General features: G+C 42.5%; 1 protein-coding gene, 1 long non-coding RNA gene and 1 pseudogene across 33 annotated transcripts in view; 2 read left to right on the top strand and 1 right to left on the bottom strand.

Annotated features, from left to right (window-relative positions):
* The window catches only part of KIF27 (kinesin family member 27), a 102621-nt gene extending 97542 nt beyond the window's left edge, over window positions 1-5079 (top strand). For 5 of the 6 annotated variants that reach the window (XM_051833658.2, XM_051833661.2, XM_070048961.1 and 2 more), the window contains one exon: window positions 79-5079. In XM_051833658.2, the coding sequence (XP_051689618.2) occupies window positions 79-572 (494 nt within the window). In that variant the 3' untranslated portion in view covers window positions 573-5079. The remainder of the gene's footprint in view (window positions 1-78) is intronic. The other variant, XR_011378826.1, reaches the window with a different exon arrangement.
* The window catches only part of LOC103352409 (uncharacterized), a 55897-nt gene that overhangs the window by 27703 nt on the left and 3845 nt on the right, over window positions 1-24349 (bottom strand). For 23 of the 27 annotated variants that reach the window (XR_011378862.1, XR_011378871.1, XR_011378872.1 and 20 more), the window contains exons 2-3: window positions 1801-1966; window positions 51-558 (exon numbers count right to left, since the gene is read on the bottom strand). This is a non-coding gene — a long non-coding RNA (uncharacterized lncRNA). Of the gene's footprint in view, window positions 1-50; window positions 559-1800; window positions 1967-6418; window positions 7575-9701; window positions 9825-9848; window positions 13579-24349 lie in introns of those variants that run through there. The other 4 variants (XR_011378880.1, XR_011378886.1, XR_011378887.1 and 1 more) reach the window with 4 other exon arrangements.
* LOC100348318 (survival motor neuron protein pseudogene) lies at window positions 19036-20585 on the top strand (annotated as a pseudogene).

Genomic DNA, 24349 nt, shown 5'->3' with positions numbered 1-24349 from the left:
AATCATTTTAGGATGTTATGGTTAAAAATGCCTGGTTTGGAGGGACTAACCTCTGATTGTGTGGTCTGGGGATTTCAGATTATGATGCTGGAGGTGGAGCTGGTGATCCAGACGCAGCAGCAGGCGTGCTGCTGGCAGAGGAATTCAGATGCGCATCCGGAACCGAGAATGCGAGATTCAGCGGGAGAGACAGACAGACAGACAGTTCCACGAGCAGCTTCAGAACACAACCAAATCCTCAGAAACTCTGGGAAGGTGGCCCAGACATGCCTCCAATGTGTAGCTCTTTAGCACCTCCCAGTGGGCAAAGCAATGAGGATAAAGCAGAAATAGATGAAAATCAGTTTTCAAAATCTCACAGGCGATCATGTTCCCAAATTCAGCCAGTGGAAAACGTGGGACAACTTCATGGTGTCACACCTGTAAAACTGTGTCGCAAAGAATTACGTCAGATTTCTGCGCTGGAACTGTCATTACGGCGTTCTAGTCTCGCAGCGGGGGTCGGATCTATGACTGCAGACTCCATTGAGGTGTCCAGGAAACCTAGTGACTTAAAAACTACAGGCACTTAGAATTTCTAACTTAGTAGATACGTCAAACGTGTTAAAATTAAAGCTCAAGTTGACTAGCCCTTCCCTCAGGATAAAAAAAAGAAGGGGAGGAAGGAATTCTTATTCCTTTTGTATATTACTGGCATATATTTTTCCTGTGGTATATTTGGGGAATTTTAATTTGTATTTCCATAATAACCTAATACATATATTCTAATTCTTGGTAATATTTAAATATTTCCAGTTATAAATGTGTTTAAAATTACTTCCAGGTATATTTGAAGAACAAATCCAATAATAGGCTAAAATATCCATCAAATGTATATTATCATATAATATAAAAGTATATTTCATTATAAAGACATTTTATAACACAATAACTACATTCCTAGTATTCTAAAACTTTGTTATTTTTTAAGAAGCTGGCTAAATACTGTTTGTGTCACAGCAAGAACCACCTGCTGATTTGTTCTAGCAGGGCTGAAAATCTGTTCAGAATGCACGGGTGGTAGACACCTGTGAGACTTAGACCCCACAGAAGCTGAGTGATCAGTCTTAGCTTTTAAGCATGGTCTCTGCTCTTTTTTTTTTTTTTTGGATATATTCTTATGATAATGTTGTATTATTGGATTGCTAATATGGAGTGTAAGTGTTAATCTCTGTCCTGCACCACGCCCACAACCTTTCTCTCACTGTGCTGCAAATGAGAGAACTGGATGCAGTTCCGTGGAACAGGGAAACATTGATGGGACACACTGAAACATTCAGTTTGTCAAGGCAGAGAACACTGGTTGTGACACATCTGGCCACGTGGAGTGCATGTGGAAGGGCTAAGGTCCAGCCAGTAATCTAATGCACTCCAGTCTGAGATTTTTCTCTGTAACCTGCTTAGTCAGGTTTTACAAACAGGTAGGCCCAACTACACGGGGCCTAGAAATATGTAAATGAAATTCTTGCTCAAATTTTCTTTCAAGTTTTTTTGGTCAAAATCTTATTATGTAATATTTAGAAATCAGAACTAAACAGTTTTCCTGCCAAGTATAGTTTATGCTTTTTCATTATATTTTTCATTTCATAGTAAATATGCCATTATAATGACTTGAGGTATTATTTGCTTACTTTTTGTTGTATTTCCAAATTGGGTTTCCTAAACTAATCAGTGCTCAGAGAGGGCAGCAGGGAAGCCCCTGACTCAGAGGCCTCCTGAGGCGGCGTTACGCACTGCCTGGCTGAGCCAGTCTGTTCCTACCTGACGCTGCGGCAGACTTTCTCCTTGTCCTTTGCTGTGGTGCTCCAGCCATCGCACGTAAGGCTGAGACTCGTCCTGTGTGCAGACATAAGGCGGTCTTTTTCCAGTGGCTAGTCCTTAGAGTTCCTTGGAGTAGAGTTCCTTTGGTCCTATTTAAAACCAGTTCCTACAGGAAAACGAAACCAAATCAAAACCAACTTCTGAACAGGTGGATCATCTACCTCTTAAGCATGGCACTAAAGTTCATTTAAATCCTGGATTAAGTGTTCTATGACTTACCTGGAAAATGAACAGTTTATAACATAAGCCCAGTGAGTAACTGCTTCCTAAGTTTCAAACAACTGATTTACAAACTAAGTTGGAAGCTTTGTTTTTAGCAGGGATTATTTAAAGTCAGACTCTGGTTTTCAGCTAGTCTTCCTTATTTTTGCCTTTGGTTTGTATGATATGTATTTCTATACATTAACATGCAGACCTTTAGCTATATTAATATCATAGCAAAAGGCTGTCAACAAAATGTACCACTTATATATCGATCATTTATATCAAATCAACAGTAAGTTGATTTGGTGATGACTATGTGAACTGATTTTTGAAGTAGAAAACATGATTTTGCTCTTCCTTTTGGTTAAACTTACATCTTGTATATGCTATGAGAGATTTTATTCATAAATGTAGACACACGTGTAAATAATGTTCTGAAAATATATTCTAGAAACGAGTTTCTGGTCATTCCATCAAGTCAGTGCCCTCACAAAAGAAAGAAAAAATAAGGGAACCCCCCAAAGCACATAAACTTGTTTTTACATATACTAATACAGTTTTTCACATGCTTTTCCTTAGTCTAAACATGTTTGTGATTGTTTTATCATGTATATAAAATGTCTTTTTTTGTTCACTGTTTTTTCCTCCATTTACAACAGACAACAGTATTTGAGAAAATAGTTGCTTCTGCCCCAAGTTAGTTCCTGCCTCAACTCCAGAATGTTGCAGATAACGGAGCTGGAAAAGTTGCTTACATTTGGCCACCATGGGTAGCGAGAACACCAGTGAAGGTGCTTTTGTACTTTAATCTTTGTTTTCTTTTGCTATTTTAAATTTTTTTGGTCCCTCCGTTCTTTAGATTTTTATGAACTCAGAGTCAAAGAAGTCAGCAAAAATACATATGATCTTAAGGAATGTGGATAACTGTGCCATTAGTCATTGCCTTATTTATATTAGTCTAGGCCAATAAAATGATGAATGTTTTATTGGAGAATAGATGACTTAAATGGAAAAAAAGTCTTACACCAAGTCCTAGAATGAATTGTAATGCAGTCAGATCCTTCAGTGAGGGTTCAGTTTTGTGGTCAACATAGATTTTTGAACATGAAATACAAGTATGACATGTTTTGATCTTTATTTCTTTGTGACTGTAAACATGGGGTTACCAATATCTGAACGTTCAGGGTAGAAAGTCATTCATGAGGGGCTGGCGCTGTGGTGCAGGGGTTAAAGCCCTGACCTGAAGCACTAGCATCCCATATGGGCACTGGTTCTAGTCCTGGCTGCTCCTCTTCCGATCCAGCTCTCTGCTACGGCCTGGGAAAGCAGTAGAAGATGGCCCAAGTCCTTGAGATCCTGCACCCGCGTGGGAGATCCAGAAGAGGCTCCTGGCTCCTGGCTTCAGATCAGCGCAACCCCAGGTGTTGCGGCCATCTGGGGAACGAACCAGTGGATGGAAGATCTCTCTGTCTGTATCTACCTCTCTCTGTAACTCTTTCAAATAAATAAATAAAAAATCTTAAAAAAAAAAAAAAAGTCATTCATGACTACAATTCCTCTCTCAATTTCATTGGAATTTTTTTTTTTAAATACTCATTATAAAAAGGGGCTGGCAGTGTTGTGGCACAGCAGCTCAGGCTACTGCCTACAATGCCCATATGGGCACTGGGTTGAGTCCTAGCTGCTCCACTTCCAGTCCAGCTCCCTGCTAATGCACCTGGGAAACCATCAGCGCTTGGACCTTTACCACCAATGTGGGAGACCCAGATGGAATTCCAGGCTCTTGGCTTCAGCCTGGCCTAGCCCTGGTAGTTGTGGCCATTTTGGAAGTGAGCCAGCAGACAGAAGATATCTCTCTCTCTAATTCTTTCAAATAAAAAATAAAATCTGTAAAAAACATATTATGTATATTTTACACTTAAATTTTGTAACAGGTTGTTGGCTGCCTTAATATACTGATAACATTACTCTTCTACATTTATATTTTCAAAAATTGAAAACAAAGTTAATAATGATATCCTTCAGAAACAAATGCCTCAGATGCACTGAAGTATTTGCAGCCTCTGTTGGCAATAGTGCACCCAAGTGTAGGGTAGAGGGAGCCTCTGCCCAGTAAGGAGTTCTTATCACTGTTCCTGATGCTGACAATCAAAGTAGATGGGCTTTTTGTAGGTTTTACTATTTTTCAATTCTTCAAAAACACTTCGGTCACTGCTCCTCTAGGGCACAAGACACTTGCAATGGTGTCTTTGTTTTTTGAGAGAGAAAGAGCTCCCATCTGCTGGTTTTCTCCTCAGATACCTGCAATGGCTCAGGCTGGGCCAGGGTTAGGGCCAGGAGCTCAATCCACATCATAGCAGGAACCCAAATACTTGAGCCATCACTGATGCCTCCCGGGGTCTGCGCTGGCAGGAAATTAGACTTAGGATCAAAGCCAGGCACCAGAGCATAGGACACAGGCATCCTAACCACTGGGCTCACCACCCACTCCTGTGTTTGACTTTCCTTATGGCCTTCGTAGTACTTCACCATGGAGGAAACAGGAATAAAGGAGATTTTAATGGAAATCTCAGGCAGACGTGTGGTGTAGCGGTTAGGTTGCTGCGTGGGACTCTTGCAAAAAATCAGTTCTTGTTTTGAGTACTGGCTGCTGCGCTTTCAATCCAGCTTCTGGTTAATGCAGCAGGTGACAGCTGAAGTAGCTGGAGCCCTATCACCCACAGGGGAGATGCTGATTAAGTTCCAGGTTCCTGGCCCAGCCCCACTTTTTGTGGGCAGGTAGAAGATCTCTCTCCATCTCTCTGCCTTTCAAGTAAAATGAAAATAAATAAAAATTTAAAAAACAAACCTCAGAAAGAACTTCATGTATAATGTTGGCCTTGATGTTTTGCATAATTACCATTTGTCCCTTTTTAAGTATTTTCTATTCCAGGAATTTCCACAGTTAAGTCAACAGAACAGCCACTGTTTGAAATATTAGCAGTGTCATTTGAACTAAATACATTCAATTAGACCTAGGTGTATATTCTACTGGGTAATTACAACACAGAGTTCAACTGAGTTCTATGTAATTTAAGAGAAATAGAACAACCTCACAGACTGTTATAATGAACAAGATCCCTATATGCCAAACACAAAACCAATTACAACATTAAAAAAGCACTGTGGCACAGCAGGTTAACACCCTGGCCTGAAGCACCATCATCCCACATGGGCTGTGGTTCGGGACCTGGCTGCTCCACTTCACATCCAGCTCTGCTCTGGCCTGAGATGGCCCAAGTCCTTGGGCCCCTGCAACCGTGTGGGAGACCTGGAAGAAGCTCCTGGCTCCTGGCTTCTGATCGGCACAGCTCCGGCCGTTGTGGCCAATTGGGGAGTGAACCATCAGATGGACGATCTCTCTCTCTCTCTCTCTGCCTGTCCTCTCTCTGTGTAACTCTTTCAAATAAATACATCTTTTTTTTTTTTTAAAGTTTTACCTAGTGATTTTTAGAAATCTGAAATTCCACTTACTAGTTACTAGCTGTATAGTTAAAGTGGAACAGAAGAAAGCATTTTATTTTTAAAGACTTATTTACTTGAAAGGCAGAATGACAGAGAGGGAGGGACAGAGAGACAGAGATCGTCCATCTACTGGGTCACTCTCCAAATGGCCTCAACAGCCAGAGCTGGGTCAGACTGTAGCCAGGAGCCCAGAAACTCCATCCAGGTCTCCTACACGGGCAGCAGGAGCCCAAGCACTGGGGTCCTCATCCACTGCCCTCCTAGGCGCTTCAGCAGAAACCTGGATCAGAAGCAGGGCAGCCAGGACTCAAACCAGCACCCAGTATGGGATGCCAGCATCATAAACCAGTAGCTTTAACCCACTGGGCCACAATGCTGGGCCCATAAAAATATTTTTAAACTACTCATATATTACTGTGTTTTCAAGCTTTTTTACGGTACACACAAAACAGCATACTTTTTGAAGTCCAAAATGATAAATATTGCTAGATCTTAGTATCATTCTTTTTTTTAACTTTTATTTAGTAAATATAATTTTCCAAAGTACAGTTTATGGATTACAATGGCTTTTTCCCCCCCATAACTTCCCTCCCACCCGCACCCCTCCCATCTCCCGCTCCCTCTCCCATTCCATTCACATCAAGATTCATTTTCAATTATCTTTATATACAGAAGACTGATTTAGTATATATTAAGATTTCATCAGTTTGCACCCACACAGAACATAAAGTGTAAAATACTGTTTGAGTAGTAATTATAGCGTTAAGTATCATTCTTAAAATAACCACTTCTTGAACCCCACCATGCCCCCCAGTTACCAACGACAAATTATGGGCATGTGCTAACTTACCCTTCTCTCTCCACAGTGAGCCAGGATGCAAACTGCTTTGAGAAGACAAATGAGTGGGAGTGGGGAGAGGGAGGGAACAGGAGAGAGCTTTATATGAAAGCACTCCATGGATGGGCAAAGAATTTTCAAAGAATCTATTTTATTCCTCGGGTAATAGGACTGAAATTTAATTTCACCTTTGGTCATCCCTAACCCCACATAGTACTCAATTTCCCATTTGATTTATGGTGATACTTTTTCCTATGATTACCACTGATTCTATATGAAAAGGAGCCATCCTGATGGAATCTGAATGGAGATTGTGGAGCCATTCAGTAGAAAATCACAAGAAACAGGAGCTTTGGACAAATTCCAACAGCAAACAACGTAAACCAACGCAAGCTGTTAGGGCTTCGAGTTTTAACACTGAAGCCCTGTGAATGGCATGCCAAAACAAACATTTGATTGTAGGCAGAAAAAAAGGATTTATCTTTATAAAACAGTACCAGCTCAAACATTTGCTTAATTTCCCTTTCTGTTAAACACTACTTAATTTTTCTGCTGACAAACCTGTGGATAAAACACTCCATTGATGATTAAAACCAGTAGTGACTGGCCTGCCTTGAGAAGCTTAATTAACAGCACACATTTCCATCTGTGGCCTGCAGCGGCATTTCACTGCCCTACCCTCTGGGGTGAAAAGGAGTTACCTGAATGTGATGGGTTTGCAATGTTGATAATTTACAAATATTAAAATTGTCAAAGCTTTGTTGCTACTTTCTGGCATGACTCTTTTTTCTAGATTGGAAGAGTGGGCACAGGGCAAGGCATTTCTATATTGAGGGCAGTCTCCTTTTGACATTCCCACACCTGGCTGGGGGATGGGGCAGCATCTGAATGGAAAAAGCCCAACTGTTTCACTGGACAGTGCCCGGGAGCACCAGGTGTTTTTAGCAGCTGTAAGACATGAATGGCCTAGGTTATCATCTTACTAATAGAGTCCATTAAATAATGACTTTTTAAAAATATTTATTTATTTGAAAGGCAGAGTTACAGAAGTAGAGGCAGAGAGAGAGAGGTCTTCCATCCACTGGTTCACTTTCCAAATGGCCACAACAGCCAGAGCTGGGCCAATCTGAAGCCAAAACCTTGGAGCTTTTTCTGGTTTTCCCACTTGGGTGCAGGGGCCCAAGGACTTGGGCCATCCTCCACTGATTTCCCAGGCCATAGCAGGGAGCTGGATTGGAAGTGGAGCAGCCGGGACTAGTACCTGCGCCCACATGGGATGCTGGTACTGCAGGCAGTGGTCTTACCCGCTACACCACAGCAATGGCCCCAATAATGACTTTTCTAAAACACCAAACAAGCATTTTTTTTTCTTAAAAAAGGGCGGGGGGGGGTGAGGGAGAGAGGCTGGTGTTGTAGCACAATGAGTTAAGCTGCCTTGACTTTTGCAACACTGGCATCCCATATTAGAGTGCCAGTTCAAATGCTGGCTGCTACACTTCTGATCACACTCCCTGCTAATCTGCCTAGGAAAGCAGCAGAAGATGGTCCAAGCACTTGGGTCCCAGTCACCCATGTGGGAGACCTGAGTGGAGTTCTGGCCTCCTGGTTTTGGCCTGGCCCATTGTGGCTACTTAGGGAGTGAATCAGCAGATGGAAGATCTTATTGTTTTACTCTCTGTCAATCTGCCTTTCAAATAAAGAAATAAATAAACCTGGGGCTGGCACTGTAGGTTAAGCCTCCGCCTGCAGTGCCAGTATGCCATATGGTGCCAGTAGAGTCCTGCCTGCTCCTCTTCTGATCCAGCTCTCTGCTATGGCCTGGGAAAGCAGTGGCGGATGGCACAAGTCCTTGGGCCCCTGCACCCACGTGGGAGATCCAGAGGATGCTCCTGGCTCCTGTCTTCAGATAAGCGCAGCTCTGGCCATAGTGGCCATTTGGAGAGTGAACCAGCAGGTAGAAGATGTCTCTCTGTCTCTCCTTCTTTTTTTTTTTTTTTTTTTTTTGACAGGCAGAGTGGACAGTGAGAGAGAGAGACAGAGAGAAAGGTCTTCCTTTGCCGTTGGTTCACCCTCCAATGGCCGCCGCGGCCAGCGCGATGTGGCCGGCGCACCGCGCTGATCCGATGGCAGGAGCCAGGAGCCAGGTGCTTTTCCTGGTCTCCCATGGGGTGCAGGGCCCAAGCACCTGGGCCATCCTCCACTGCACTCCCGGGCCACAGCAGAGGGCTGGCCTGGAAGAGGGGCAACCGGGACAGAATCCGGCGCCCCAACCGGGACTAGAACCCGGTGTGCCGGCGCCGCTAGGCGGAGGATTAGCCTAGTGAGCCGCGGCGCCGGCCTCTCCTTCTTTCTGTCTGTAACTCTGCTTCTCAAATAAATACATCTTTTAAAAAAAAATCTTAAAAAAAAAAAATGAAAAGCTGGGGCCGGCGCCATGGCTCACATAGTTAATCCTCTGCCTGCGGCGCCGGCATCCCATATGGGCGCTGGGTTCTAGTCCTGGTTGCTCCTCTCCAGTCCAGCTCTCTGCTGTGGCCCGGGAGTGCAGTGGAGGATGGCCCAAGTGCTTGGGCCCTGCACCCACATGGGAGACCAGGAGGAAGTACCTGGCTCCTGGCTTCGGATCGGCGTAGCTCCGGCCATAGCAGCCATTTGGGAGGTGAACCAATGGAAGGAAGACTTTCTCTCTCTCTCTCTAACTCTGTCAAATACATTTAAAAAAAAAAAAAGGAAAAGCTAGTTCTGAATAATGGTCTTGCATTAAATCAAAATATTATTTAAATTTTAAAATTAATTTTTCATATGCAACTCAAGTCGTTTGATACATTGCAAGGGAAACTGCTACTTTTACTATATGGCAAAGAGTCTGTTGCTCTATCAAACACATGAAAGCATTTGGCTGTCAAATCTGGGTAACTTTTTTGGTGCACAGGTGGTTGCTTATCGTAAAAAACATTTTGTAAACAATGTGATTCTTAAAGTTTTAGCCAGTTATGTTATCAAGCAGAAATAACAGTGTTCTCTGCAAAGTTGCACATGAATTCTATTTTCAAGGAAATATTTTAAAGACTTACCGAATCTATTTTATAGGTACAAGAACTGTCTCATGACTATGTCTTTGATTTATGAATCAAAGTATGAGTTTTAATAAGAGTTCTGACCACCCATTTTGGCTACTTGTTACTTCTTTCATTAGAAACCGTTACATGTGAGTCACTGAACTGTGGCTAGAAATCAACTCTTAAAATCAGGGAGAACTGTTCCCATTTGGTAACTGCAAGTATTTTAAACTTACTTTCCCCAAGGAAACAGGAAAACGGTTAAGTTTTATTTTGGCACACGTATAGGCGTGCATCAAATGATGCAAAGTCAGTCTTCATCTGGCATTTGATACTCTTTGTCTCTAACACAAGCAGTATGCTGGAAGTAAATTTGACATTACCACGATGCCTTCTCCTTTATAGCATGCAGAGGGGAGCTTGATGCCCTTGGTCTGTAACATCTGCCAATGTTAAGGAACATTTGACCTCTGTTAGATGAAAGCACCCAGGACCCAAGCAGCCAAGGGGAGGCTAAGACTCGCAGTGTAATGGAATCTACACTCAGAAGCATTCTAGTGGATTGTGAACAAATCAATCAGAAAGGAAGAATATTAACGTACACTTTCCCTGAAAGAGCTATCTTCAGTGGGACTGAGGTCCTCTTAGTAAGACTTGGCACAAACATCACCCATGAGAAAGGAAAGTAGATGTGAGGACCTGACTATCTAGTGTGATTTCAACTGGCCAGGCCACAGCAAACCAAAACACCCTTCAGAATCAGGGCCAGTACCCTGGGGTTAAGTTCTCATATGGCAAAGGATCTGCCTCTTTAAAGGGGAGCTAGGAGCTAAAGTTACTTAATTTTCTGAAAACATCACAAAATGGCATTTCTATAGATTTTTAGTATATAAGCACTTTTCCTTTGTTTTTACAAAAAAAATTTTTTTGAGGATTGAGCTGAGAACTTAGCCCTATCCCTCTAAAAGAACTTCATTGCGGTGACAAGCACTAGGAGAAAATAGAGCAAAGGAATAGGGAATTTAGGGGAGCTTTTTCAGACAGAAATGTTTCCGAGCTCAAAAATACATAAAGCTGTAAAAACCAGATGTAAGGGGCTGGCACTGTGGCGTAGCAGGTTAAGCTGTTGTCTGGAGCATTGGCATCCCATTTATGGGCACCGGTTCAAGTCCCAGCTGTTCCACTTCTGATCCAGCTCTCTGCTATGGCCTAGGAAAGCAGTAGAGGATGGTCCAAGTCCTTGGGCCCCTGCACTCGTGTGGGAGATCTGGAAGAAAGTCCTGGCTCCTGGCTTCAGATCAGCTTGGCCACAACCATTGTGGCCATCTGGGGAGTGAACCAGAGGATGAAAGACATCTTTCTCTCCATCTCTCTCTGTCTGTGACTCTATCTCTCAAATAAATAAAATCTAAAAAAAAAATAAAGTTGACATGATTTATTTAAAATAAAAAGTGTACAACTGCCTTTGATTGGATTAAGATGGCGGAGTAGGGAGGGAACTTTGCTGCTCCATTCTAGAGGATAGTTTTTAAAAAGTGGAAAGAGTGCAGTCTCAGGGAAGAGTTAGGGAGAAAACAGCAGAGGAAACTCTAAGTAAATTGGAGGAACACGGTGGACCTGCATGGAGGGCGAAGACACGCACAAGTTAGGACCCCACCAGCCGAGAGCCTCTGCACCAGTGTTGGAGAGCAAAGCGAGACCTGACTGCAGGAGCCCAAGCCACTGGGGAAAAAGCTACAGGAAGAGCCCAGAGGGAATCTGGCTTGGAGCCCTGTGGGGCATAGTGTACCTGCAAAGGCGTCCTGTAACAAGCTGACAGAGAGCAGGTGCCATTTTGGGCGTACATAACAGCTGCACCAACTCATGTCCACACCCAGCAACCAGCCAAGTGGAGACTCCTGAGTCTGGTGGAGAGAGCAGACTGGGGGCTGGGTGCTCGTGACTGTGGGAAACTTGTGTGCCAGGACTGTGAAAACACTGCGGCTGCATGGGAGGACTCAGGGTGTGGCTGGAACATGGGGCGGTCACTGTGGGAGACTCCACATGATCAGGGCTCCCTGGTTACCTGGTGAGGGACACTGCTGGGGAATCTGAGCTTATACTGAGGACTATACAGATCCTGTGTGTAGTCCTTGTGACAGAGCAGACAAATAATATAATCACTGGGGCTACCACCCAGGACTGGTCTCCTTCGAGGAGAGGAGTGTGGGGAGCAACTCGGACTAGACTAAGTTACTGGAATTAAGACTTATTCTATGCATCTGCTCTCCCACAATATGGTGCTGGGAGAGGAGTAAACAACTTTTACACAGCTGCCTCCAGTTCGACCAGTAACCTGCAGGAGCTGATCCTGCTCCTGATTGGAGGAGAGCAGCGTACTCGGCGTGTGGGTAGCAGAGTTGGGATTGGTGGAAGAGGACTATAAAGGAGGAGAGAGACAACATGCACCAGGAACATCTATCTGAAGGAACACCTGAGCAGCCCCCGAGAGCCGGCCGGCAGTGTGCCGCTCCCCTGAGGAAGTGGGGAAAGTGGCAGGGGGCACCGCCGTTCCACGGAGGTGGAAGGGTGGGCAGCCAACCCGGGAAGAACCAGCAGCAAACCTGTGAAGGGCCGAGCAGACAAAAGAACAGCGCAGGGTCCTGTGTCGTTCCTCCGCGAAGAGGGGGAGCGACAGAGGAGCTCAGCTGAGTCTATGCCAACAGACAAGAAGAAACCGCCCCACTGATATTAAAAAAAAGATTTACCACACCAAACCTGGGTGTGTCAACTCAGACATGCCCTTCACCCTGGAGCACTGAACAGAGCTCCCTAGCCACTGCCACCACACCCCTCTAGGTATTCCTTGAAAGCAGACACTGCACTAATCCAATCAGACACAGTCCAAAGATAAAAGCCATCACAGCGAAAATAACAAAGAAGAAACCACCGAGTATCCCTACAAATGCCAAATAACAAATGCACCAATCCAAGAAATAAGAACAAGGAAGATAACATGACCCCCCAAAAGAACACAACATTCAATACTAGATTGTGAAGATAATGAAATTGAAGAAGTGCCAGAAATGGAATTCAAAAAACTGATCATAGGATTACTTAGAAGTAATCAGAAGCAAATACACAAACTAATGAAATCTATATATGACATGAAAGAAAATTTCTCCCACAAAATTGAGATCTTAAAGAGAAATCAAAATGAAATCTTAGAAATGAAGAATTCAATAGAACAAATAAAAAATACAGTGGAGAGCTTTAACAACAGAATTGGTGAGGCAAAAGAAAGAATATCTGACTTTTCTAAGCTTTTCTGTGTTTTCAAAGTACAGGAAACTATGCAGTCAGACCAAACACAGGAAGAAATTACAAAACTAAAAAACATTGTTTGGAATCTACAGGACACTATAAAAAGACTCAACATCCAGGATCTAGGAGTTCCTGAAGGCATGGAAAGAGAGAAAGGATTAGAAGATCTTTTTAGTGAGATACAAGCAGAAAACTTCCCCAAGTTAGAGAAAGAAAGGGTCATCCAAGTACAGGAAGCACATAGAACTAATAGACATGACCAGAAAAGATCTTTACTATGAAACACTGTAATCAAACTCTCCACAGTAAAACATAAAGAAAAAATTCTAAAATGTGTATGAGAGAAATGCCAGATTACTTTCAGAGGATCTCCAATTAGACTCATAGCAGGCTTCTCATCAGAAACCCTACAGGCTAGGAGAGAATGGTGAGATATAGTCCAAGCCTTAAGAGAAAAATATTGTCAACCCAGAATACTATGAATGAAGGTGAAATAAAGACCTTCCACAACAAACAGAAATTGAAAGACTTTATCACCAGCCATCCAGCCCTGCAGAAGATGCTTAAGGATATGCTACACACAGAAACACAGATACATGGTCATCACTACGGAAGAAGGTAAAGGATGGAAGGCTCCCAGTAAAACTACAAAGGAAACCCAAAGGAAAAAATAGGAATATTTATGAAAAAATGGCAGGGCAAAGTTGTTGCTCATCAATAGTCACCTTGAATGTAAGTGGCCTTAACTCTCCAGTTAAAAGACACAGCTTGGCTGAATGGATAAAAAAAAAAAAAAAAAAAAAAAAAAAAAAAAACACCGATTTGCTGCCTACAAGAAACACATCTCACTAACAAAGGTGCATCCAGACTAAAAGTGAAAGGTTGGAAAAAGATATTCCATGCTAACAGAAACCAAAAAAGAGCTGGTGTAGCCAGCCTAGTACCAGACAAAATAGACTTTAACACAAAAACTGTTAAAAGAGACAAAGAAGGACACTATGTAATGATTAAGGCATCAATTCAACAGGAAGATGTGACTATTATAAACATATATGCACCTAATTACAGGACACTTGGATATTTAAAAGAAATGTTAAGGGATCTAAAGGGAGACATAGACTCAAATACAATAGTAATGGGGGATTTCAATATTACACTTTTCAACAATGAACAGATCAACCACACAGAAAATCGGCAAGGAAACAGCAGAATTAATTGACACTATAGACCAAATGGACCTAACAGATATCTACAGAACTTTTCATCCTACAGTTGCAGAATACACACTCTTCTCACCTGCGCATGGAACCTTGTCTAGGATTGATCACATGCTAGCCCGTAAAACAAGTCTCAGCAAATTAAAAAACATAAAAATCATACCATGCATCTTCTTGGACAATAAAATGAAGCTGGAAATTAGCAACTCAGGAATCCCTAGAGCATATGCAAATACATGGATACTTAACAACATGCTCCTGAATGAACAGTGGGTCATAGAAGAAATCAAAAGAGAAATAAAAAATTTCTGGAAAAAAGTGAAGATGACAATACAACACATTAAAACTTATGGAATATAGCAAAAGCAGTGTTAAGAGGAAGGTTTATAGCAACTGGTACCTACATCAAGAAATTGGAGGGGCAAGCACTGTGGCATAGTGGATAAAGCTGCCTCCTGCAGTGCCAGCATACCATATGGGCACCAATTCAAGTCCTGGCTGTTCCACTTCCGATCCAGCTCTCTGCTCTGGCCTGGGAAAGCAGTACAAGATGGCCCAATTCCTTGGACCCCTACACCCCTACACGGGAAGAAGCTCCTGGCTCCTGGCTTCAGATCGGCTCACCATTGTGGCCAACTGGAGAGTGAACCAGTGGATGGAAGACCTCTCTCTCTCTCTCTCTGCCTCTCCTTCTCTCTGTGTAACTCTGACTTTCAAATAAATAAATAAATCTTTAAAAAAAAGAAATTGGAAAGGCATCAAATATATGAGCTACCAAAGCATCTCAAGGATCTAGAAAAGCAACAGCAAACCAAATCCAAAACTAGTAGGAAGGAGAAAAGAAATAAGTAAAATTAGAGAAGAAATCAACAAAATTTAATAAAAAAACAAGATTAGTAAAACAGAGAGCTTATTTTTTGAAAAAATAAACAAAATTGACACACCATTGGCCCAACTAACCAAAAAAGGAGAGAGAAGACCTAAATCAATAAAATTAGAGATGAAAAAGGAAATGTAACAACAGACACCACAGAAATAAAAGATCATCAGAAATTACTCCAAAGAGAAGTACGCCAACAAACTGGGAAACCTAGATGAAATGGAAAGATTCCTGGACACATACAACCTACCTACATTGAGCCAAGAAGACAAAGAAAACCTAAACAGACCTATTACCAAGACGGAAATTGAATCGGTAATAAAGACCCTCCCAACAAACTAAAGCCCAGGACCAGATCACTTCACTACTGAATTATACCAGACATTTAAGGATGAACTAACTCCACTTCTTCTCAAGTTACTCAAAACAATTGAAAAGGAAGGGATCCTCACAAATTTTTCTATGAAGCCATCATCACTTTAATTCCTAAACTTGGAAAAGATGCAACAGAGAAAGAGAACTACAAAGACCAATTTCCCTGATGAATATAGACACAAAAATCCTCAACAAAATTCTGGCCAATTGAATCCAACAACACGTCAGAATGATCATTCACCTGGACCAAGTGGGTATAGAAAAAAACATTCCTCAACACAATAAAGGCCAGTGTCCTAAAGAATGTGGAAAAGTTGTAAGCATTCCCACTGAGATCTGGAACCAGACAAGAATGCCCACTCTTGTTACTGCTATTCAATATAGTCTTTCAAGTTTTAGCCAGAGCCATTAGACAAGAAAAAGACATCAAATGGGGCCAGCACTGTGGCACAGCAGGTAAAGCTGCCTCCTGCAGTGTCAGCATCCCATATGGGTGCCAGTTTGAGTCCCGGCTGCTCCACTTCTGATCCAGCTCTCTGCTGTGGCCTGGAAATGCAGTATAAGATGGCCCAAGTCCTTGGGCCCCTGAACCCACATGGGAGACCCAGAAGAAGCTCCTGGCTCCTGGCTTTGGATCGGCCCAGCTCCGGCCATTGCAGCAGCCAACTGGGGAGTGAACCAGTGGATGGAAGACTTTTCTCTCTTTCTCTCTCTCTCTCTTTCTCTCTCTCTCTCTGCCTCTCCTTCTCTAACTGTGACTTTCAAATAAATAAAAAAAAAAACTAAAATTCTTTTTAAAAAAATAAAAAGAAATCAAAGGGATTCAAATTGGGAATGAGGAAGGCAAACTATCCTTATTTGCAGATGACATGATTCTATATATAGGGGATCCAAAAGATTCCACTAAGAGACTCTTGGAACTCATAGAAGAGTTTGGTAAAGTAGCAGGATATAAAATCAATACACAAAAATCAACAGCCTTTGTATACACATACAATGCCATAGCTGAAAAAAAAAAAAAACTTCTAAGATCAATCTTGTGGGGAACAACTCGGACTAGACTAAGTTACTGGAATTAAGACTTATTCTATGCATCTGCTCTCCCACAATATGGCACTGGGAGAGGAGGAAACAGCTTCTACACAGCTGCCTCTCACCAACTTGACAAGCTGCAGGAGCTGCTCCTGATTGGAGGAGAGCAGCGTGCTCGGCGTGTGGGTAGCAGAGTTGGGATTGGTGGAAGAGGACTATAAAGGAGGAGAGAGACAACATGCACCAGGAACATCATCTTTCTGAAAGAACACCTGAGCAGCCCCCGAGAGAGCCGGCCGGCGGTGTGCCGCTCCCCCAAGGAAGTGGGGAAAGTGGCAGGGGGCACCGCCGTTCCACGGAGGTGGAAGGACGGCAGCCAACCCGGGAAGAACCAGCAGCAAACCCGGGAAGGGCCGAGCAGACAAAAGAACAGCGCAGGGTCCTGTGTCGTTCCTCCACGAAGAGGGGGAGCGACAAATCTCATTCACAATAGCTACAAAAAAAAATCAAACACATTGGAATAAATTTAACCAATGATGTCAATGATCTCTACAATGTGAATTAAAAGACATTAAAGAAAGAAATAGCAGAAGATACCAAAAAAATGGAAAAATCTTCCATGTTCATGGATTAGAAGAATCAATATCATCAAAATGTCCATTCTTTCAAAGGCAATTTACAGATTCAATGCAATACCAATCAAAATACCAAAGACATTTTTCGCATATCTAGAAAAAATGATGCTGAAATTCATATGAAAGCACAAGAGACCAAAAATAGCTAAAGCAATCTTACACAACAAAAACAAAGCCAGAGGCATCACAATACCCGATTTCAAGACATACTACAGGGCAGTTATAATCAAAACAGCCTGGTACTGGTACAAAAACAGACAGATAGACCAATGGAACAGAATAGAAACAACAGAAATCAATACACGCATCTACAACCAACTTATATTTGACCAAGGAGCTAAAACCAATCCCTGGAGCAAGGACAGTCTCTTCAACAAATGTTGCTGGGAAAACTGGATTTCCACATGCAGGAGTACAAAGCAGGACTCCTACCTTACACCTTACATGAAAATCCATTCAAATGGATTAAAGACCTAAATCTAACCTGATAGCATCAAATAGCATCAAATTACTAGAGAACATTGGGGAAACCCTGCAAGACATCAGCACATGCAAAAATTTCTTGGAAAAGACCCCCAGAGGCATAGGAAATCAAAGCAAAAAATCAACAAATTGGATTATATCAAATTGAGAAGATTCTGTACTGCAAAAGAAACACTCAGAAAGTGAAGAGGCAACCAACAGAATGAAAGAAATTATTTGCAAACAATGCAACTGATAAAGAATTAATAACCAGAATCTACAAAGAGATCAAGAAACTCCACAACAACAAAACAAACAACCCAGTTAAGAAATGGGCCAAGGACTTAAACAGACATTTTTCAAAAGAGGAAATCCAAATGGCCAACAGACACATGAAAAATTGTCAGGAACACTAGCTGTCAGGAAAATGCAAATCAAAACCACAATGAGGTTTCACCTCACCCCAGTCAGAATGGCTTTCATACAGAAATCAACAAACAATAAATGTGGATGTAGAGGAAAAGGTACCCTAATCCACTGTTGGTGGGAATGCAAACTGGTAAAACCACTATGGAAGATGGTATGCAGATACTTCAGAAATATGAATATAGAGCTACCATATGACCCAGGTATCCCACTCCTGGGAATTTACCTAAGAGAAATGAAATCAGCAAATAAAAGAGCTATCTGCAGTCCCATATTTCTTGCAGCTCAATTCAGAATAGCTAAGATATGGAATCAACCAAAATGCCTGTCAACTGAACACCAGATAAAGAAATTTTGGAATATGTAGCCTATGGAATAATACACAGCAGTAAAAAATAAAATCCTGTTACTTGCAACAAAATGGATGATCTGAAAAACATCATACTTAATGAAATAAGCCAGTCCCACAGGGACAAATACTGGGACAAATACCATATGTTCTCTCCGATCTGTGATAACTAACAGAGCACATTGCACTTTGAGAAGCAATGACTTGAACAGCCCTTGTTTCAACTGCTGAGGAACAGTTTTTCGCTTTTTTTTTTTTTTAATGGAGAATGGGACTGGGAATGGGAGAGGGGGACGAGGTGGTTGTGAGAGAGCAGGTACGGTGGGAAGAATCACTATATTCCTTAAGTTGTACTTATGAAATTTGTACTCATTAAATAAATGGTTTCTTTGGGAAAAATAAAAAAATAAGAAAAAATAAAGTATACAACTAAGTCTTTTTTTACATTAACCATGTTGTATGCCATCATTCTGGTACTAGAACATTTTCATCAACTTGAAAAGAAACTTTCCCAACTCCCCACCCTCACCCCATGGTAACCACTAACCTACTCACCTGTCTCAGTCTCATTTGCCCAGTCTTCATATTTCACATAAATAAAACACACTGTGCAGACTTTTGTGTCCAGCTTCATCATTTAGCATAGTGTTTTCAAAGTTAATCTTTGCACTATGTAACAGCACTTTGTTCATTTTTATTGCTGAATAAGAGTCCACTCTATGGATATACAACACTGTATGTATGTACTTATGAATTAATGGGAACTTGGATTATTTTCACTTTTTAGCTATTATGAATAACAGCACTATGAAATGCTATGAACATTTTGTCCAAGTTTTTGTGTGAACAGACATTTTCAATTCACTCGGTTATATATCTAGTAGAATTGCTGGGTCATAATGTAATTGTACACTTGACTTTTGGCGGGAATGGGAAACTTTCCCACTATAACTGCACCATGTTCCATCCCTAACAGTAGTGCATGAAGGTTCCAGTATCCCCAGATCTTTACCTGAATTTGTATTGTCTCCCTTTTTTCATTTTAGTTATTCTAGTGGGTGAGTTGCTTTTTCCTAATAACTAATGTTATGGAGTACTTTTTCATGTGCTTGCTAGCTGTTTGTTTAACTCCTTTGGAGAAGTATCTTTCTGAGTCCTTTGCTGTTTTTAAAACTTATTATTTGAGGGCTCACTATGGCGATGAGCAGTGGCGGCGGCGGCGTTTCGGAGCCGGAGGACTCGGTGCTGTTCCGGCGCGGAACGGGCCAGAGTGATGATTCTGACATTTGGGATGATACAGCATTGATAAAAGCTTATGACAAAGCTGTAGCGTCATTTAAGCATGCTCTGAAGAATGGTGACATTTGTGCAACTTCAGATAAACCTAAAGTCACACCTAAAAGAAAACCTGTTAAGAAGAATAAATGCCAAAAGAAGAAGACCACAACTGCCTTAAAACAGTGGAAGGTTGGTGACAAATGTTGTGCCATTTGGTCAGAGGATGGCTGCATCTACCCAGCTACAATTGCTTCAGTTGATTTTAAGAGAGAAACCTGTGTTGTGGTTTACACTGGATATGGAAACAGAGAAGAGCAAAATCTGTCTGATCTACTTTCCCCAACATCTGAAGTGGCTAATAACATAGAACACAATGCTCAGGAGAATGAAAATGAAAGTCAAGTTTCTACAGATGAAAGTGAGAACTCCTCCAGGTCTCCTGGAAGTAAACCAAATAATATCAAGTCAAAAGCTCATCCTTGGAACTCCTTCCTCCCTCCGCCTCCCCCCATGCCAGGATCAGGAATGGGACCTGGAAAGCCAGGTCTAAAATTCAGTGGGCCACCACCACCGCCACCGCTACTGCCACCCCTACCACCCCACTTCCTGTCATGCTGGCTGCCCCCATTTCCTTCTGGGCCACCAGTAATTCCCCCACCACCTCCCATATGTCCAGATTCTCTTGATGATGCTGATGCCTTGGGAAGTATGTTAATCTCTTGGTACATGAGTGGCTATCATACTGGCTACTACATGGGCTTCAAGCAAAGTCAGAAAGAAGGAAGATGCTCACATTTCAGTTAAGGAGTACAGCTGTCTCCCAAGGAGAATGGTATCTTGATGTTCCCTGGCCGATATGAATAACAGGCTCATCATTTTCTTCAGGAACACTGGGTTGGTGACACGATCATCTGCACTTTTGCTCTTGTTGTATGTATTCCATACTTAAATAACTAGCAGAGTATTTTTAAAAACAGCCTGATTAACTGAACATGCCAGTGTAAGTGATTAAAAGAAACTCAGTGCCGCATTCAGAGCACAGAAGTCAATCTGCCAAAACTGTGATGGAGCACATTTTTGTATAGTGTAACTTTCTTAGTTAAGTATGTTAAGTTTTCTATTCGTGCTTTTAAAAATAAAGAAAACCACTTTAAAAAAAAAAACTTATTATTTGAGAGACAGAGGGCTCCCATCCACTGGTTCATTCCCCAAATGCCCATGACAGCCAGAGCTGGGCCAGCTGGGCTGGGTCAAAGCTAGGAGCCAGGAATGCAACCCAGGTCTTCCATGTGGGTGGCAAGGACCCAACTACTTGGGACCATCACCTGCAGCCTCCCAGCATGCACATTAACAGAAAGATGGAACAAGAAGCAGAGCTGGGACTTGAAAACAGGTACTCCAATATGGGATGTAGATGTTTTAACTGCTAGGCCAACTGCCTGCCCCTTTCGCCCATTTTGCTTTTTCATTGTTGCACTTTAAGAGTTCTTTATGTATTCTAGACATACTTTCCTTATCAGATATATGATTTGCAAATATTTTTGCCACTCTCTTGGTTGTTTTTCATTTTCTTGACAGTATTCTTTGCATTAGGAAAATTTTTACTTCTTTTCATTTGAGAAAACTATTTATTTTCTTGGGTGGGCCTGGCCCTACAGGGAACGAACCAGTGGGTGGAAGATCTCTCTGTCTCTCTCTCTAACCCTCCCTTGTAAATAAATAAATAAATAAAGCTTAAGAAAATAATAAAAGAGGGGGAGAGAAATTTTCCACCTGCTGGTTCAGTATGCAAGTACATTCTTCAGTGTTACATCGTTTAAAGATCAACAATGCTGACAAAGTTTATTCAACAAAATTCTACCTGCTAGGGCTTGTGCTAAATGCTATATATTAGCAAGGTTTCAAATAAACCATAGACTCATCTGCCAAGGAGCATACAGCTTGCAGAGGAAAGACAGACAACAAAGGTTGCGTTAGCTGGCACTGTGGTGACATACCAGTGTGCAGAGCAGGCCAGGTTTCTGTTTCTGATGAGGCTCATAATCTGAAGGGAAATCTAATGGCTTTGGGAAGAATAGAGGGTACTACCAGAGTCTGGAAGAAGGGCATCCGGCTTTACGGGTAAAACCCTCTCTTCCTCTGTGTCTTAATGGAGAAGTTGGTCCTAGGAAGGTATAGGAATAAGAAGTTTACTACTGGATACTCCATTACAAAGCCCAAGAAATGGGAAACCTCATATTCTCACAGAACTTCAAGCCATTAGCTAATGTGCCTTGTGCATGGGAGGCTTGGTGTATCTACTTACTGAATGGCTGACCAACTAGTGCTGGATGTAAGAGATGCTGGAGATGAGGATGGGAACGCTGGCCACACTAAGAAATCCCACAGCTGAGAGAACCTGGCTGTATTCCTTGCTTACATTTCATACAGTGACTGGACTGGTTAACTTTTGTTTCCCTGAATCTTCTTTCATCACAAACAGTATATGTGACACTAGAAACACCGGAAGAGGGTTAAAAACCATTAGATGGGATGGGCATTATGGCACAGCAGGTTAGGTAGACTGCCTGGGATAGGGGCATTCTATGTTGGAGTGCCAGGTTCAGCCTCAGTTACTCTGCTTTCTACCCAGTTCCCCACCGATGTGCCTGGGCAGCAGCAGAGGATGGCTCAAGCACTGGACCTGCCACCTATGTGGGAGACCCAAGATGCAGTTCCTGGGTTCCTGGTTTCATCTGGGCCCAGACCTGGCTGTTGCAGCCATCTGATGAGTAAACCTTAAAAAATTACATGCAACTAATTATTTACAAATTATAGATGATATCTACACATAATAAATTCATTTTAATCATTGCCAGGCTCCTGTGGAAGATACTTCTTTTTGATCTGGTGTCAGAAAATATTTTTTAAAACAATTGTTTTTGGGGGCCGGCGCTGTGGCACAGTGGATCACTCCCCAGGCCAGCTCTACACCACTACACGGGAACCACCCACACCTTCACCCAGGAGATTCCGTCATTCCTTTCTTGGAGCTCCTGTTTACTGGACACCACATGTTTCTATTTCTTGATTCATACCCTTATCTGGGTGGAGTACCTCCCTCCAGTAGTTACCTAAGAAATATATAGGAGTTAATAAATTAAATTCTGTTTGAGAGTCAGAGACACAGAAACACACATACAGGGAGGGAAGGGAGAGGGAGAGAGAGAGAGAAAGAGAAATCTTCCTTCTGTTGGTTCACTCACAATAGCCAGGGCCAGGCCAGGCTTAAGCCAAAAGCCCAGTACTCAATCCAGGACTCTCACATGGGTGGCAGGGACCCAACCACATAGGAAAGCACTTGCTGCCTTTCCAGGGTCTGCGCGAGCAAGAAGTTCCAGAGGTGGGACTCGAACCCAGGCACTGTGATTGTGATCCCTGCATGCAGTATCCCAAGCAGCATCCTAACCGCTGGCCAAACACCCATCCCAGGAATTAATACTTTTTGAACCTTTTATTTTGAAATAGTTTCTGGCTCCCTGCATTGGTCTCAGTTTTCTCTGACTTCCTTTTTTTCTTTTTTCTTTCCCTTTGTTCATTTTAGGTTCTGTTGTTCCTGCAAGGGGACATCAACCTCCCCAGTGTTGACTGGTGAGTTATCACTCATCTAGGTGCCTTCCATAGTCTTAAGTCTTGCTGGCATCCTCCTTCAACAGGAATCTCTTGCCCTTTTCGTCTTTAGAGATTCATATCTTTTTCGTTCCTTTACTGATTTTTTTTTTTTTTTTGACAGGCAGAGTGGACAGTGAGAGAGAGAGACAGAGAGAAAGGTCTTCCTTTGCCGTTGGTTCACCCTCCAATGGCCGCCGTGGCCGGCGCACTGCGGCCGGCGCACCGCGCTGATCCGATGGCAGGAGCCAGGAGCCAGGTGCTTTTCCTTGTCTCCCATGGGGTGCAGGGCCCAAGCACCTGGGCCATCCTCCACTGCACTCCCTGGCCACAGCAGAGAGCTGGCCTGGAAGAGGGGCAACCGGGACAGAATCCGGTGCCCCGACCGGGACTAGAACCCGGTGTGCCGGCGTTGCTAGGCGGAGGATTAGCCTAGTGAGCCGCGGCGCCGGCCTCCTTTACTGATTTTAATGAGGTATCTGGAGTAAATGGAGAAAAACATGTTCAATGTACCATATTCAATGTTATCATTAGGTCTTAAGTTGTTCATGGACAATGCATATTATGAGAAATCTATGAGTGGATTTCACAAAAAGTTTGCACAAAAATAAACATTCTATTTTCCACAAGCACTTTTAAATATCCTCATATAACATATGTTATCTGTTATTTTCACAGTAACTTTACAAAGAGACTGCTATGATTCAATCCCTGGCAGCCTAATTTTGAGCCCCCATGCTATACAGTATGGTACATCATTTTCCAATAACAGGTAATCCTACTATTTTTTATTTCTCAGGTGTTTAGTCAACCCCTATCCATTTTGAAACTATAGCTGGGGACCAGCACTGTGGCGCAGCAGGTTAAACCCTGGCCTGAGGCACCAGCATCCCAAGTGGGCACCAGTTCTAGACCCAGCTGCTCCACTTCCAATCCCGCTCTCTGCTATGGCCTGGGAAAGCAGTAGAAGATGGCCCAAGTCCTTGGGGCCCTGAACCCGTGTGGGAGACCCAGAAGAAGCACAGCTCCGGCCGTTGCAGCCAATTGAGGAGTGAACCAGCAGGTGGAAGACTTCTCTCTCTCTCTCTCTCTCTGCCTCTCAAATAAATAAATAAATCTTAAAAAAAAAAAGAAAGACAAATTTTTAAAAAAAGAAACCATAGCTGTTTTTAAATGTAGATCTGGAATCTTTATAATATTTGAGGTGGCAAAGCTAGCATCACTACAGAACTATTTATTTGGAATACACTCAAGGTGTTCCTTTCCCAATAGTTCATAA

Source organism: Oryctolagus cuniculus, chromosome 1, assembly GCF_964237555.1.
Source record: "Oryctolagus cuniculus chromosome 1, mOryCun1.1, whole genome shotgun sequence".
Taxonomy (NCBI): domain Eukaryota; kingdom Metazoa; phylum Chordata; class Mammalia; order Lagomorpha; family Leporidae; genus Oryctolagus; species Oryctolagus cuniculus.
Note: the sequence above shows the minus strand (reverse complement) of the source record. Positions and strands in the feature narration are given on the sequence as shown.